Source organism: Phyllopteryx taeniolatus, chromosome 14 (genome assembly GCF_024500385.1).
Source record: "Phyllopteryx taeniolatus isolate TA_2022b chromosome 14, UOR_Ptae_1.2, whole genome shotgun sequence".
Taxonomy (NCBI): Eukaryota; Metazoa; Chordata; class Actinopteri; order Syngnathiformes; family Syngnathidae; genus Phyllopteryx; species Phyllopteryx taeniolatus.
The window spans coordinates 20,810,565-20,825,699 of record NC_084515.1 but is presented as its reverse complement, the minus strand read 5'-3'; the positions used below and the strand labels follow the sequence as shown (position 1 = coordinate 20,825,699).

General features: G+C 41.3%; 1 protein-coding gene across 2 annotated transcripts; it reads left to right on the top strand.

The window, feature by feature from the left end:
- The first annotated feature begins 1,563 nt into the window (after positions 1-1,563).
- On the top strand, positions 1,564-13,776 carry LOC133489402 (SUN domain-containing ossification factor-like). Of its 2 annotated transcripts, XM_061798430.1 has the most exons (24): positions 1,564-1,821; positions 4,723-4,837; positions 5,699-5,818; positions 6,016-6,239; positions 6,365-6,466; positions 6,582-6,714; positions 6,788-6,905; positions 6,989-7,113; positions 7,202-7,269; positions 7,388-7,495; positions 7,661-7,766; positions 7,974-7,994; positions 8,330-8,385; positions 8,818-8,900; positions 9,090-9,155; positions 9,280-9,345; positions 9,795-9,882; positions 10,152-11,441; positions 11,522-11,609; positions 11,721-11,825; positions 11,903-12,060; positions 12,415-12,500; positions 12,613-12,656; positions 13,026-13,776. In XM_061798430.1, exons 1-24 carry the CDS (start codon positions 1,763-1,765, stop codon positions 13,476-13,478), a joined length of 3,882 nt encoding a protein of 1,293 aa, XP_061654414.1. In that variant the 5' UTR covers positions 1,564-1,762; the 3' UTR covers positions 13,479-13,776. The 2 variants fall into 2 exon arrangements, with proteins under 2 accessions (XP_061654414.1, XP_061654415.1); XM_061798431.1 differs by lacking the exon at positions 7,974-7,994.
- The last annotated feature ends 1,359 nt before the right edge of the window (positions 13,777-15,135 follow it).

Here is a 15,135-nt window from a genome sequence, read left to right as displayed (position 1 = left end):
CCGTGTTTATTGGTTTTGCTGAAAGTTCCAGCAGGTTTGTTGCTGAGACATGAAAACTGAAATAGTTGTTCTTAAAGCTTGGTCGAGCCGATTTGTAATTTCCTCATCTGGTACCGTTTGAAGATACAGGGTCAGATTAGAAATGACAAAAACACATGCACACACATTCTAACAGTAGAGTACCCTGTTGCTGTGCCCTTGCTTTGGACACTGCACTTTTACACACCACAGTCTCCACTTGGCGGCAGCGGTCTGTTTTCTTGCTGCCCTTCGTATCCCCTTGGGAAAAAGAAATCAACCAATAAATCTCCTTATTGTGGCCTAAAGCTATACTTCGGAGCAGTCACTTTCCACTTTTCGCCGTTCATCGTGGCAAAACCTTCGCAGTTCCTCAGAACTATTTCGACGCGGAAAAGCGGCCATCCCAAAGCAAGAAAAGTCGAGCTGAACTTGCAGAGAGCGAAGCCTCACGAGAGCAGCGTTATACAATAAGTGTACATATAATAAGTTTGACAATATTTGTAAACGTTTTACTGTTGTTGTTTGTAGAATGGTCATAATTTACGCTCCATATCAACAATTACTTATCAATTAATACGTTTAATTTAACCAAGGATGTCTCCAACCTGAATGCATGATGGATTCCGTCTTGTGGAATCACAGCCGAGCGATTAAAATGTCGCCTTTACTATTTTTGTGATTAACTATTATTAAAATGTTTTTTGGACTACCAAAGTCAAAATCAGTTCACAACAGTTTCAGGTTTCCTAACCCAAACTGAAAACTAAGGTTAGCATTTCAGTTTAAAATTTGTCAAGACAAATTTAATTGTAGAGTACAATTCGTACACAAGACAATTCAACGTTCTTTACAGCTCCATAAAATTAAGAAAGCAAAGAAAATAATTCCATCAAAGAAAAAAAATCATCATGAAGTCAATTAAAAACGAGGAGTGGAGGTAAAATACTTTCAGTTGTCATATGCAGAGTTAGATATGAAAAAGCACTGAGTTGTGTCCTTTTTCTACAAGGCAGTTCCTGAGCTCCATCCATCTGGCGCTTGACTGGGGTGACGTCACCTTGAGTCTGCCCCTTCCGCTTGCTTACGCCATCTAGTGGCAATATTGATTAAGCGCACGTTAAAAACCGTCTGATCACAAACGCGAACGCCGATGAATGAAACTTCGTCAAGACATCCTGACATTAATATAAATGATTGCAATAATGGCTGGTTGTCTAAATACACACGATATTATTTATTATAATTACTATTATTAGAATTATTATTATTGATCATAATAATTGTTTTTTAAAAAATAATTATCAACCCTAAATGAATTTGAATTGTTCGCGTATGTTGATTGTATTTACGATTGACTTAGGCCGCGTAGGTGTCAAGTGCGTTACATTTTGTTCAGCTGACAGCCACGATTCATGTGCTCCGTCCACTTTGTAAAGAGCTCCGCCCGTCGGACGAGGCGAAGCTACAAAACGAGTGCTCCCAATATCTACCCAGTACGGAGTGCGCAGTCGTTTGGCTGCGTTGCCATTGGCAGATCGAGCCATGACGTAATGGCAGTGGGCGGCAGCAGGTTGTTGGTTTGTTTGGCTGTCAAGCAGCTGTAACTGCGAGCGACCGCAACTCGCCCAGCGAAATTGGCTAAGTTGACTTTCGCCAGCCGGACAGCAGAGGGGACGCACACGTGGACCAATTTGACGCATTCTACAAGCACGCCGAGAATGTCTTTCCCGACAGGACTGGGATGAAGATGATAATATGGCGAGTGGTGACACTGTGGCTTTATGTTTCGCTAATATTTTGGTAAGTAACAGCATTTTTCTTGCCGGTGGTTACTATTTCGCAGTCAGAGAAAAACGCTCACAAACAAACAAACAGACAAACCGAGAGCTAGTTGTTGACGTGAAGTCGGCTACGGCTAAACTACGTACTCGGCGTTTAGCTTGTGCTAGTTAGCCAGCTATGTTGTGATGTGGCACCTGGCTACTTCTTCATTGGCCCCGCTAGCTTGTCGGCAGCTTGTTTGAATAAAACCGGCCGCGACATTGTCTCTCTTTGAATGCCGAAATCATCCTTACATTACCCACGGACAAACGCCCGATTTGACGATTTCAGACGTCAACGCAGCGCAGATTTGGTTCGTGGGGATTAAAACCCCATGACGTCAGTGGCACTGGAAACCGGATGCATCTGCTGTCAAATGTGAGGGAGCAGAGCACACACACACACACACCACACACACACACACACGCACGCGCACACACACACACACACACACAAACACACAGAGATTGCAGTGCATCGGTGATTATGTGCCCTGCTCGTGATGTTGCAACACGATAAACAAAAGTGACCGTCTTGCCCTTTGTTTGATAGTGTGAGTCAGGTTTTCATGAAGAAATGTAAAACAAACAACAAAAAAAACCCACTCCAAAATATTGTAGAAAGTTAATGGAGAAACACATTTTGAGTTGTTGAAAAAGCCAAGTGTGAAGCGTCCTAATACTTTTACAATTATTTTTGATTTTAAAAAAAAAAAAAAAAAGTATTGAAAGTATTGGTCATATTGACCTGGCCTACGTTATTCATTTGACAGTCTCTACTGAGGACAAGGTTTTTTTTTTTTTTAACAATAAAAGTGTTTTAAAGCAAAAGCGTGATTATTTAGATTTGTCCTGTTGAAATATTGAAAACAAAACTATGTAAGGACAAATAACCAACACTTTCTTGTACTAAAAAACTCAGCTGTGTTCATCCTGGTGAAAATTGACATCTGAGAAGAATGTTTAGAAAAATTGGCTTGGTAGCATCTCCTGGAACTTCGGTCCCGGAAGATTGTTTTACTTCACAACATGAAATTTGGTCAACAGATCTTGCATGACAAAAAAAAAAAAAGTCTCAAGAACTCAGGCTGTAAAATGCAATGTCAGACCAGCCGTTTTATCTGTCTGTCTAATGAATTGTAAATAGTGTTTGTCATACTTTGTGGTCTGAAGATGGCAGCAGGTTTTGCTGCTGAAAAACTCCAGTAACTCAGATCGACAAGTTACGGGGGGTGCGCGACCCCATTCATCGCTGCTCGCATCTTAAATTATCACTCCATTTAATTTTAGCACAGTAGCCAACTGAAACGTTGAGCTCTTGTCATGCTTGTTATATGCACCTGTTCGTTTTCATTTTTACATGAATTGAAAAAAGGCAAGAAATCTTTGCTGAAGTAAAAATCATTAACTTGTCAAAGGCTGAGATGTAAAGTGGTCACGGTGTAATAACAGGTTTTTTTTTTTAGTAATCTTTTGTCTTAATTTGACTCGTGTTGATTATCTGAAGTCAAGTTCGATGCGAATGGACACGTTATATTGATCTTTGCACCTGTGGGAGGATATTTCTCTATCTGTCACTGGTTTCGTATCAGCTTGCCCACTTAGTCATCTTTAACATGTGACCCATTAAAGTTGACATGCATCATAATTTGAAAGACAATGTATGCATAAGCATTATAGACCTTATTTAGATTTATTACACATCTACACAAGATTATTTGTTTAAAAAAAACAAAAAAACAATTGTTAATCACGCACTAGTTAAGATGTAGCATCCGCAATCATTCATGTGCTGCTTTAAATCATTCTCCTGTACCCCATTAATTATTTATTATATTTAGAATCCCAAACCTTAATGGCACTTGTAATTGGTAATTTTTAATAGAAAACTGTTTTGTAGCAAGTGTAATCTATTACAATAGCTCACGCATAGCAACCCAGTAGCCAAATTTAGTATTTGACCCAGAATCCTGAATCAAATCGAGATAATGTCCTGGTTTGCTTGTAAAGTTCAACTACTCAACTAGTAGAGGAAGGGCTATGGGACAAATTTCAAAGAAGAACATTCCATTTTTCTGCAATTATTGCACAGCACTTAATTACTTTGACACCTGTACAGGTTTCTGCCTCCTCTTTCAGTGGTTGTTTGTTTTGGGGGATTATTAATTGTAGTCTCCTCTTTAGTTGAGGCAAGCATGCTCTATAGGGTTTAAGTCTGGATATTTATCTTTTTTTTGTTTTTGTTGTTGTTTTGGCGGTGCGTTTTGGGTCGTTGTGTTGCTGCTCGATGATCTCCCATAAATCTACAGCAAAAATAAAAGAATTGGCCTAACTGTTCCAATATTTTTCCTCTCAGAATATTTTCTTGGATTAGCCTGCCCTCCCTGACTTTCCAAACAGATAAGATAACTTAGCCACATGGCGTTACAAGCCACCTGGACTTTCTCAGTCTGTCACACACACAACATGTTTAGTGTTCCTGGCTTAGCCATGATGATCTGTCTCTTCCTACCTTAATAAATTTTGTTCTTAAATAACTAGATTAACATTCACTGCCAGCCCTCCATGTTAATGTGTATATTTGAATTCAGCTGTCCATGGCAGTGAATGAGTGAATTAAACATGCAGTAAACACGGTATTTTCGGTGATACTAGTTGATTTCCAAGTTGTTCTCCCTTACCAACGTTTTTCCTATATAGGACATAAGGTAAAGTGAATGAATTGGTAGGAGGCTCAAAGTGTCCCACACTATTTACTGATAGTTGCCTTATGCGCATTTGTGATGTGCGTCTTTTGACACGTTTAACCTTGGCGGTTGCACTCTATTCTAAGCAACGTGTACTGTAGTCAGTCAGTGAACGTTGCTTCTTCATCCGGCAGGTTTCCTAGCTGCCATGTTGATTGCACAGAGCCAGACCAGGAGGCCCAAAGGTCGCAGCCTTCGCAGGACATCATTTTGGAGGAAGAGTCAGGAGACGCTCATCGTCAGCACGAGGTCGCAACAGTTAGCGTCACAGTAAAATTCCTCAAGCTTGAAAGGCAAACATAATGTAACCTCATAAAGTAGTATTTGTAATATAGGCACTCTCCATCAGAAACTGCAGATACACTTGAAGAGTTCAAATGCATTTTTGAAAAAGTTGTTTTAAGTAGGTCTTTGATATCAGTTCATCGCAAAATCAGACAACGGCAAGAAAACAATTTCGTTTAAAAACATTCAAGTCCACAATTTGGAAAGGCACCATCAAACGTCGCCCTGTTCGGCAGGCGTGGCTTTATTTTTTGTTTAAATGGCGCTTGAAGGCTTTTCCATTTGAACTCTCTCTTACAAGGTCCAATGCAAAAGGTAAACAAAAAAATCTGCCTTTACAAATATTATTCCGTTAACTGTGTTTTGATTGACAGTGTCAGACAGTTATTTAACTGTTGCTTTTCCTCTCTGTCTTCATCTTCAATTCGCCAAGTATCATTTTTTTTCATCAATTGTTGAAGATATCAACATTATTGCTCAACTGACTGTAACTTTCCCAAATGTCCTCGTAGTCGCATGTTTCGGCTGCAGGGCCAGTGGACATAAATAATAGTTTGCGTTTTCATTTTAAGACAGCTTGTGTTAATTTTCGGAACACGCCTAGTAATATTCCTACAGAAGTGGAAAGTTTGTGAATGCTGTTAGAATAATAACAAAAAATATATATATATAAGGGATGTTTTTTTAAAAATATTCTCCATTTTTTTGGCCCTCAGTTTATTGCAATTGGGTCTCTGTATAACTAAGTATTAAATATTGATGTTTAGGATTGTCTTATATTAATTACCATTTGGCCATGTGTCAAAATGTGCATGATGTCTTCAGGATGACGAGAGCTCGGCTTTGCTCCCCCAGTCCTTGTCCAACAATGAGCAGTCACAAGAGGAGTATCGAAAAGAGGAGCAGTCTACACAGGCCATGGACAAAAAAGAGACGCATTCAAAGGTGAATTCAATGTCAAGTACAGTAGTTATTATTCTCAGTCTCACCAATGAAGGGCAGGGTGTAACCCGTCTCTCACCCAAAGTCACCGGGTATAGGCTTCAGTTAGCAGTGACCAGGACAAATGGTAGAATACGCATGCATGGTTTGACTCAACGGGTCAAACATTTCAGGAGTTTTGTTTGGCATTTTTCTTTCAGGCCCCAGAATTGGACAAGCCCACAGCGTTAGAGGTCAACAATGGCATTTCACAGCCAGAGCCGGATGATGAGCGACGCTTAGAAACGGAAAAGCTCGATGCACCCACTGCTCAAGACCAAGAATCAGTTGTCCTCATTATGTCTTCCGATACGGTCTATGAATCCGCTGTTGAGGACAATCACAGCCCTGGTATTGTTAAATTTCAAGACACCGTTGCAGTCAGGCAAGTCTTTTCATTAATCACATCTCAGTTCAGATTTTTTCCAAATAAAGATATTCCATCAAGTGCCGTCTTTTTCTGTTGAATTGATAGACTGCAAAACTCTTAAGTTGCTCATGTCATCTTAGTGCTTCAGACGATGCAGAGGATGAAACTCATCCTGAGGCCCTTGACTCTGACTTGCCACCTGCTGAATGTGAAGAAGAGACAAATCCCTACGATCACGACAGGTCGTGAGCTAAATTTACTAGCTTTTTATTTCCGGATAAAATGAATCAATTGTTGTTTTTGGTGTTGGGCTCTGAACTCTAATGTATGTTAACTATGATTTTTGCGCTCCTGCAGGCGTCCTCCAGCCGTTTTGGAAAACATGTCTAATGCTCACACCACTGGTACCAAAACTCACAGTGACCCTCCTCCAAGTGCCCAAGAGGGCCGGCATCTGGATGGGAACATGTCACACTCCCTCAGCGAGCAAGTAAGTAACATGGCCACCGCCCCCTCAACCACCCGTGGCGGCATCCCAGCAACTTTTGTTTTCTCCCTCATAGGATGTGAGTGCTGCGGTCACCATGGAGACAGAGCCCAGTGTGAACAGCAAAGACCCAGAGGACATCCCAACATTTGATGAGTGGAAACGCAAAATGATGGAGGTGGAGAATGAAAAAAGTAAGATTGTACATCTCGATTTTCCTTGTCTAGAATAGTCTTGGCTCAAACAAGAAATGTCATGATGTAATCTTTGTCTTTAGCTTTGTCCACACATACTTCTGCTAATGGGGGTTCCAGTGTGGTGAAGAAAGTCCAAAAAAACTTCAACAATTATGCTTCCGTGGAGTGTGGAGCAAAGATTCTTGGGGGTAATCCAGAAGCTAAGGTACGTTTTGCGACATTACCACGGCCGCATATTGACCAATCAAGCTGGCGCTATTTATATACGTTTTATATTTTTTTGTTCCTTCCAGAGCACTTCAGCCATACTGAAGGAGAATATGGACTTGTACATGCTAAACCCCTGCAGTAATAAAATCTGGTATGTGTTTTTGGCACCAAGCACCAGTTGTCTTTACGAAATCAACCTGGATAGTTGTTGAGGAATGTGAACGTGTGAGCTGTTAATGAATGTCAGCGTTTGTGTTATTACCTTCAAGGTTCATCATTGAGCTCTGTGAGCCCGTTCAGGTGAAGCAGTTGGATATTGCCAATTTTGAGCTTTTTTCTTCTACACCCAAAGACTTTCTTGTCTCTATCAGTGACAGGTAGACCCCAACATACTTTGTGAAGCAAACACGCGTTACGAAACTTGACACTCATTTTATTCATACAACTTTAAAAACAAATATTATTGTTGCTATTATTTTTAATAATGAGCTATCAAACAACAGGCCCACTTTCTTGCGGTGTTTGTGAATGTACTCGTGTAGATACCCGACCAACAAATGGCTCAAGTTGGGAACCTTTCATGCCCGAGACGAACGCACGGTCCAGAGCTTCCCATTGGACGAGCAGCTTTATGCTAAATATGTGAAGGTATTCCCATTTTTTTCCCCGCCATTTGTTTTTCTTTGTTATTAAGGTGCTCAAAATGTATATAATGAAACAATATAATTATTCAATTTAATTACCTAATTTCAATGGCAGCAGCATGTGAGATATTCTCTCCTTGAACCTGTTTTCAGTGCATCCATAAAGCTTATAATGTTTTCCTCTCTTCCCCCCCTCTTTCTCTTGCTTCAGATGTTCACCAAGTACATAAAGGTTAGCTTGTGTTTTGTGTAGCTGTCTGAGAATTGACTGAATTCAATAGGACTCATGGAAGGGAACATATTTTGTTAACATTTTTGCTGATCAGCTTCAAATCTAACATGCTGCTAACAAAATGACAATCAATTTTCCTACATTGTGAAACTCACATGATGTCAATCAAATAATTATGTTACGTGAAATGATCCCACTACGAAACTCATTCTTAAATCACTGCCACTAGTCTCGGTTCATAAATAACAACACGGATAAGATAAATGCCTTTGATGAATATCATCATCACGTCTAATTGTTAGAATATGTGAATTATTTGTCCTCTGTTTTTAAAGGTTGAGCTGCTCTCTCACTTTGGCTCTGAACATTTCTGCCCCCTCAGTCTCATTAGGTACGTAATATTCAGGCCACTTGACACACGGATCAATACACTTCCAATTTCGATTTGCTTGAGAAAGGGTGTTCAGTGTCCACTTATGTGATTGGTTAAACGTGTAAATCCATTGTTTTGCTGCACATGTCAAGAAGAGTTTCTGACAGTTAAACAGTCTTAATCTGTTAAAGTAAAAAAAAAAAAAAAAAAAAAAAAAAAAAAAAAAAAAAACAGTAGTTGTAATAGTTATTGATTGTAATTCTCCCATGGTTTTTGGTTTTAAATGATCTGACCATCATGTGGAGTTGACTCTGGGCAATTTCCACTCGGATTCTTCTGACTTATTTGTAAATGAAGGCTGTTGTTGACCCAATTATATACACCTAAAAAAAACAAAAAAAAAACAACTTTTATAGGCATGCATCGAGGAGAATTGCTTTCTTTTTGCAGAATATTTGGGACGAGCATGGTGGAAGAGTATGAAGAAATAGCTGAGCCTTCTGAAAGACCCGAAGATCAGGATGATGACTTGGGTATATACGTTTATATGTATTTTATGCAGGTAGAGTTCTGTTCATTTTGTGCATTCAAACTATATATTGATAGGTTTACGATTTGAGGTAAATGAAACTGACAGAAGGAATAATTTCCTCTAATGTTTTTATTCATGTGATTTTGTGCGCTGTAAATATTGTGTCAGCAGGAATGTTTTCCTCCTTCAGATCATGCATCCGGTTATGGACCTGGTGAAGTCAAGTATTCCAAGAATCTGATTGGCTCGGCTAAGGGTTAGAAAACAACAGCCATTGTTTTTTTGAGTTTTTTTTTAATGCATAAAGATGGCTGAAAAAGAGTGCCTATACATTCACACTCTTCTTTTAATTCTTGTGGTGTGTTGTAATTTCTCCTCAGATGTCATTTTGAACATGGTCAATAATATCGCTGTAAATGTTCTTGGTGGCAACTCTGAAATGCAAGGTATGTCCCAGTCATCAACCATACATTTTGAGAATCTTAATAGCAGCAATACTTTCGTATTCTACCCTCAGCCTCTGTCGTTATGGAGATTGAATCCTTTTAGACATGAAATGAGGCAGCCATTGCGATTTTTACTTATCAGACACTACATTAGGTACACCTACACAGCGTGTGAGAACGAGATCTAATGTTTGAGGTGTTCGAAAAACTAAAAGTGCTCAACAGTAAACATGCGCAATCAGAGAAACAAAACGACACCATTATGAACCGTGTTAAGTTAATACCTTCCCCCGTGTCGGTCGTTCTATTGGATAACATTAGATTGTGTGGGTCTGACTATGTTGTGGCCTGTTCATTGTCCAGTTAATAGGACACTGAAAGGCTATAATTTACGTTGGCATTATTTGTGCTAATGATTGAAGTTAATATTTCCCATGTGTGTTTTGTAGGAAACCTTTCATCCCAGGATGTGAGCGTGAAGGGGCCTGCTGTTAATGAAACGATGACTCAAAGCCCCGTCACAGCCCCATCCCCCGTGTGAGTACCTGTCAGAAGCCTCATTGCGTCAGTCGTAACTAGCCATCGTTTCAGAAGTCAAATTGGTCAGAGGTCAAATTGTTCAGGAGTCAACCAACTGAGATAAGCAAATTGTCATCCTTTCACTTTCAAATGTGAGATAAAGATAATTCCAATGTAACTGTCATGGCCTGAAACACATTTACAACTTTTTTGGTATGAAAATATATGATGTGTACTACATACACTCTATCTGTTTCGTCCGTGGTCGTTGTTTTTGCTCCTTTTAGTTCAGAGTTGGAAGAGGCAAGATTCTCTCCAGACACAGACATCACTGAAACTGGTGCCCCATCTTCAACAACTGCTGTCCCCGACCTGCTTCCAGTCGAGCGTAGTGAACGGCAGCCCCCCCCACTGAAACAGCAAATTGTCATTCCTTTAGAGCCAGACGAAGAAGAATCGATCCGCTCGACAATCACACTTTTGGATGAAGAGGATGAGTTAGAAGGGGAGAGGGAGAAAATGGATCGCAATGAACCACAAAACGTCCACTTCTGCACACGTCTTCCTGTCTTTTCCTCTTGTTCGTGTGCAACCTCCCTTCAGGAGTATCTGCAGCAGCAATGTTTGCTGCTGCTGTTCAAAAGACGGAAATGCCAATCCGTGGACAAAAAGCAAATGGCTCCGTCTATCCGCACTCCCACATGGCTCCCACCCTCACCCTCCTCCGCCGGTCCTGAAGCCAAGCAGGATCACAGTGAGCCACATCAGCCCCATGAAAAACAACAAGCTCCTGGAGGGGAGCCAGAAAGTGGAGCCCGCCTGTCAGAAGCACCTCAGCCTCCAGAGGACACTGCAGTAGAATCTCATTATGACTGTATGTCCGAACCTCCTCTTCTGGAGCCCAGTCAAACATCGAGCCTCCCCAAAGCCGCCACCACTGATTCATCCTCTGCCAACCCGACTGTGTTTGAGACGCCACAGCTTTCTTCTGAGGCTCCAGCAAAGCCACTAAGCTCAGAAGCGAGCCAAGACATGCCGGCTGTGGAGAAGCATACGGAGGCTTTACTGCCTCTCAGCAGCGCAATCATTGGAACCGCAGCGGATGACGGCAAAGTGGCGCCGATAGAAGTAAAGGCCAACATAGTGTTCAATGACTCCGTCCCAAATCCTGATATGACAGGTGAGTCCCGGACTGCTTCTCCTCAGGTAGACCGGTCCCCCGACCCAGCAGCTGCACTCGACAGTCTCGCTCTTCCCCCTGAGCCATCCCAGCCTGCTCCACACACCCCCATCGAACTTGAGCTCTCTAGTAACGCCGCAGTCATCAAAGATGGCAAAACAGAGGACCTGACAGAAGATGTCTCTACCCCTGCTCTCCCTCCTTTGCCTTCTACATCCCCCTCACCGTCCCTCTCGGACATCTACGCAGACCCTCCGAACGGCACAGAACAGAATGGCAACCTGATGCACGGCTCCGGCCAGAAGGAGTCGGTGTTCATGCGACTCAACAACCGCATTAAGGCCCTTGAGATGAATATGTCGCTCAGTGGGCGCTATCTGGAGCAGCTCAGCCAGAGGTGAGGGGAGGAAATAACGCACAGTTGCTAGCTTTGGTGTCGTGTAAGGTGAAACCCTGTTTTTCCTTTTTTATTGCAAGATATCGTAAGCAGATGGAGGAGATGCAGAAGGCTTTCAACAAAACCATTATTAAACTCCAGAATACCTCCAGAATTGCAGAGGAGCAAGTGAGCGACATTTCTCACTGATTGTTCTCAGGGAACTTTGGAGATTGGATCGTGCTACGTCACGTGGTCAGATGCTTCATTCTCTGTAAAAATTCAACCTTTCTCACGCAGGACCAGCGTCAGACGGAGTCCATTCAGTTGCTGCAAGGCCAGCTGGAGAATGTGACTCAAATGGTGCTCAACCTGTCGGTTCAAGTCAGCCTGCTGCAGAACGAGGTAGCAATTAACAGCGTTAGCTACACCTACCCACGCTCAGGCAGCGTTTCCATCACGGTGAGTGGTTGTCTCCCCAGGTGTCCGACCGGCACAACTACCTGCTGCTGTGCCTGCTGCTGAGTCTGTGTTTCGGGCTGGCGCTGTTTGCCAACCGCTGCCGGATCTCCATCACGCCTCCGAACGCAGAGCCACAGCCACCCACGGCGAACAGCTACACCTACTGCTGTCCCGAGAGGTACGAGCACAACTGCATCTTGTCATTTATTTAAAAAAAAAAAAAAAAAAAAAGATATAAAATGCTTAAGAAATATATTTTGGGTGAAAATACAATGAATGTTCCACCACTAGTCTACATATGGTATTCTGATTAATATTGTGCTTGTGGAATAAGAACGAAAGAACTAGTGGTGGAACATACAATGTGGTCTTGCAAAAAAAAAAATAAAAAAAATAAATAGGGTTTGCTTCCCCTTTAGGAGAACAATTCATGTTGCCCTGCTATTTATTGATGATAATACTCAGCAAAATCCATCTCCAGTGAATCATGTCACAATAAATATGCTCTTTCATCTGTGGCGATTTTCTTAAGAAATTTCACCTCCGGTGATGACTGCAGTTTGAGGAGGAGTGCATCCTTCCCACTAATCAGCTCATTCCAGTTAGTGCCCAGCAAAGGTACAGATGAGCTTGAATTGGATATATTTCTCATTTCTGATTGTCTGATGACAAAATGTATATCTGTAGCCTTTTTCTTCAGGAGAAATTAACATCATTGTTTGGCTCACAGGTCCCGAAAGTCTTCATCCGGAGGAGAGTCAAGCTAACCGAAAGGTGCATAGACAACATGGTTAACTTCAAGGTCACCTTTCATCAAAATCCAGATTTTTCCACTGTTTTATGCGTATGTCAAAAGGAGTCTGTGACCTTTAAGTTTGACATCTATGCGGTTTGTCGATGGAATGCAAAAGACTATAAATTGCTTCATACAAAACAACGCGAATCACAAGTACAGGCCAAAGCAACAGCCTTATAGCCAATCGAGAGCCCAATGAAATTCATTCTTAAAATGGCCCAATACTAACAATGACACATTTTAAACGGTCAGTGCAACACATTGTGATGTCCTACGAAGGAAGTCAACTTGTGAACGGGACCTAACCTCTGCCTCTTGTCATCTCAACCCAACCCGTCCCCATTCAGAAAAGACGCCACAAGGTGAAAGTGGAGACGCTGACGTCCTTTCACGCCGCTCCACTGGCCTGCAACGGAGCCGCCGTATGGAACGGCGCGCCCGTCACCACAAATCCCGCCTCCCTGACGAAGACGCTGCTCCTGCCCAACTTTAGAGACTCTCCATCAGAGGGAAGCTCGGAGACATCTTCCCATTCGGACGATCCGTCCTTCTGTGGAATCACCACCGCCTGCTCTCGGATATGTGACGATCTGTCTCTGCCCAAGACCCGAGCAGAGAAAAGGGCGTTAAGATGCAGGCGTCCCAAGCCCACTTGTGCCGTAGTGGACTTCCTTCAGGTCCCACATACAGACAAAAGCAATACGTTGTCCATCTCTGCTACACAAGACATCATGAACATGAAGTCAAAGCCAAGCTCTGGGACTTTTGGACTAAAAATCCCTCTCTCGGGACCGGTCTGACATGGAACATGGACAAAGACTGCAAGTTTGTACACATGGCTAAACTTGTAAAAGAGCATGACTGGTGATGTTAGTTCCTGTTGGAACAAGAGGTGACAATGCCATCACTTCTACTGTTTTTTGTTTTTTTTGATGTTGTTGTCATTGTTAGGACATTTTTATCTGTTGTCTTTCCAGCTTCCAAGTCAAACTTTTCCAAATTGTTTTGGATAAAAAGTGACGAACATGAAGAACATGCAATGTGGGACATTGAATGCTATCTTTTGGGTAAAAATAAATAATACAGTGATGATTCATACTTCCACGTGTGAAAATACGCAACCGTACTCATGAATTAATATTGTTACTGATGACATTTCGAGAAACATCTCATTTATATTTCTTTAATGCTGCAGCTTCGTGGATTAAAAACAAAAGCAAAAAAAGTGGTAGATTTGAAATGTATCCATCTCATTTGCACATTTAAAAAAATAAAAAAAAATACATAACTTCTAAAGCCCTTTTCAAAACATTACAAAGTACTGTACAGTTCACAATTAAACATCAAAAACAATTTGGCAGTATTAAAATAGTAACCTAAAAAAATTACAGGTACATAAATGATCAAAAATACAGTAAATGACAGACGACTAATAACAACGACATCTTTCTTGCATTTCACTTTCTTTCCACAGCTGAATAAAGCCTTCTCTGCGAATTTGGACGTTGAGAAGCAAATCAGATTTTGTACTGTTTCGTTATTCATAGGATGTCCGTTTTGATAAGTGATTATTAAGTGCAAGTGATTATATCAAACAGCAGAATCCAAGGATACATTTAAATGTTCCCGCTAGGGAGCAGTGTCGGGTAAAATAGAACATTCACCCACAGCTCAGTCCAACCACAATTTGCAGTGTGATGATGAGTCATTAAAAGTACTTGGGGGGCGGGGGCTCCCATGATTCTCATTCACTTCGAGACATTCTTTTATTAATCGTTAGCGAATATTACTCAAGGTGAGGTTTATTATTAAATATATTGTAATTAACTATAACATGTTGAGAAATAATTGTGCTTTTTATGTAAAACAAAATCTCTCTCTCTCTCTCTCTCTCTCTCTCTCTCTATATATATATATATGTATATGTATGTATGTATATGCACGCGCACACAATCCACAAAGTCTGAGGCAAAATGAGGTTAAAACCTGTTTCTTCATCTGACTGGGTTTGCTTGCAGGGTGTGTGTGAGATAAACACGGCTGATGCTCTTTTCTCTCTTCATTTTGTGAGCAGAATTCCTAGGTTTCTCTTGGCCGGCCTCATCCAAAGATTATCTGTAAATGAAGGACTGAAATCCTCTTTCCCCCAGCACCCTGGATTTATCCGAGGTTATGAAATAAATATTTTCTGTGTGTGTATGATTTTGGTTTATTTATTTATTGAAGGTGGACGGGTGTGTGCTATTGTTTACGGTTCTTTCGAGGTCTAGTTCAATCGACAAAGTTCGTCCTGTCTGATCTGAAAAGACCCCTTGGGTTTCCTGAAAGGTGCAACATACAACGCCAATTCCCATGAAGTTGGGACGTTGTGTTAAACATAAATAAAAACAGAATACAATGATTTGCAAATCGTGTTCAACCTATATTTAATTGAATACACTACAAAGACAAGATGTG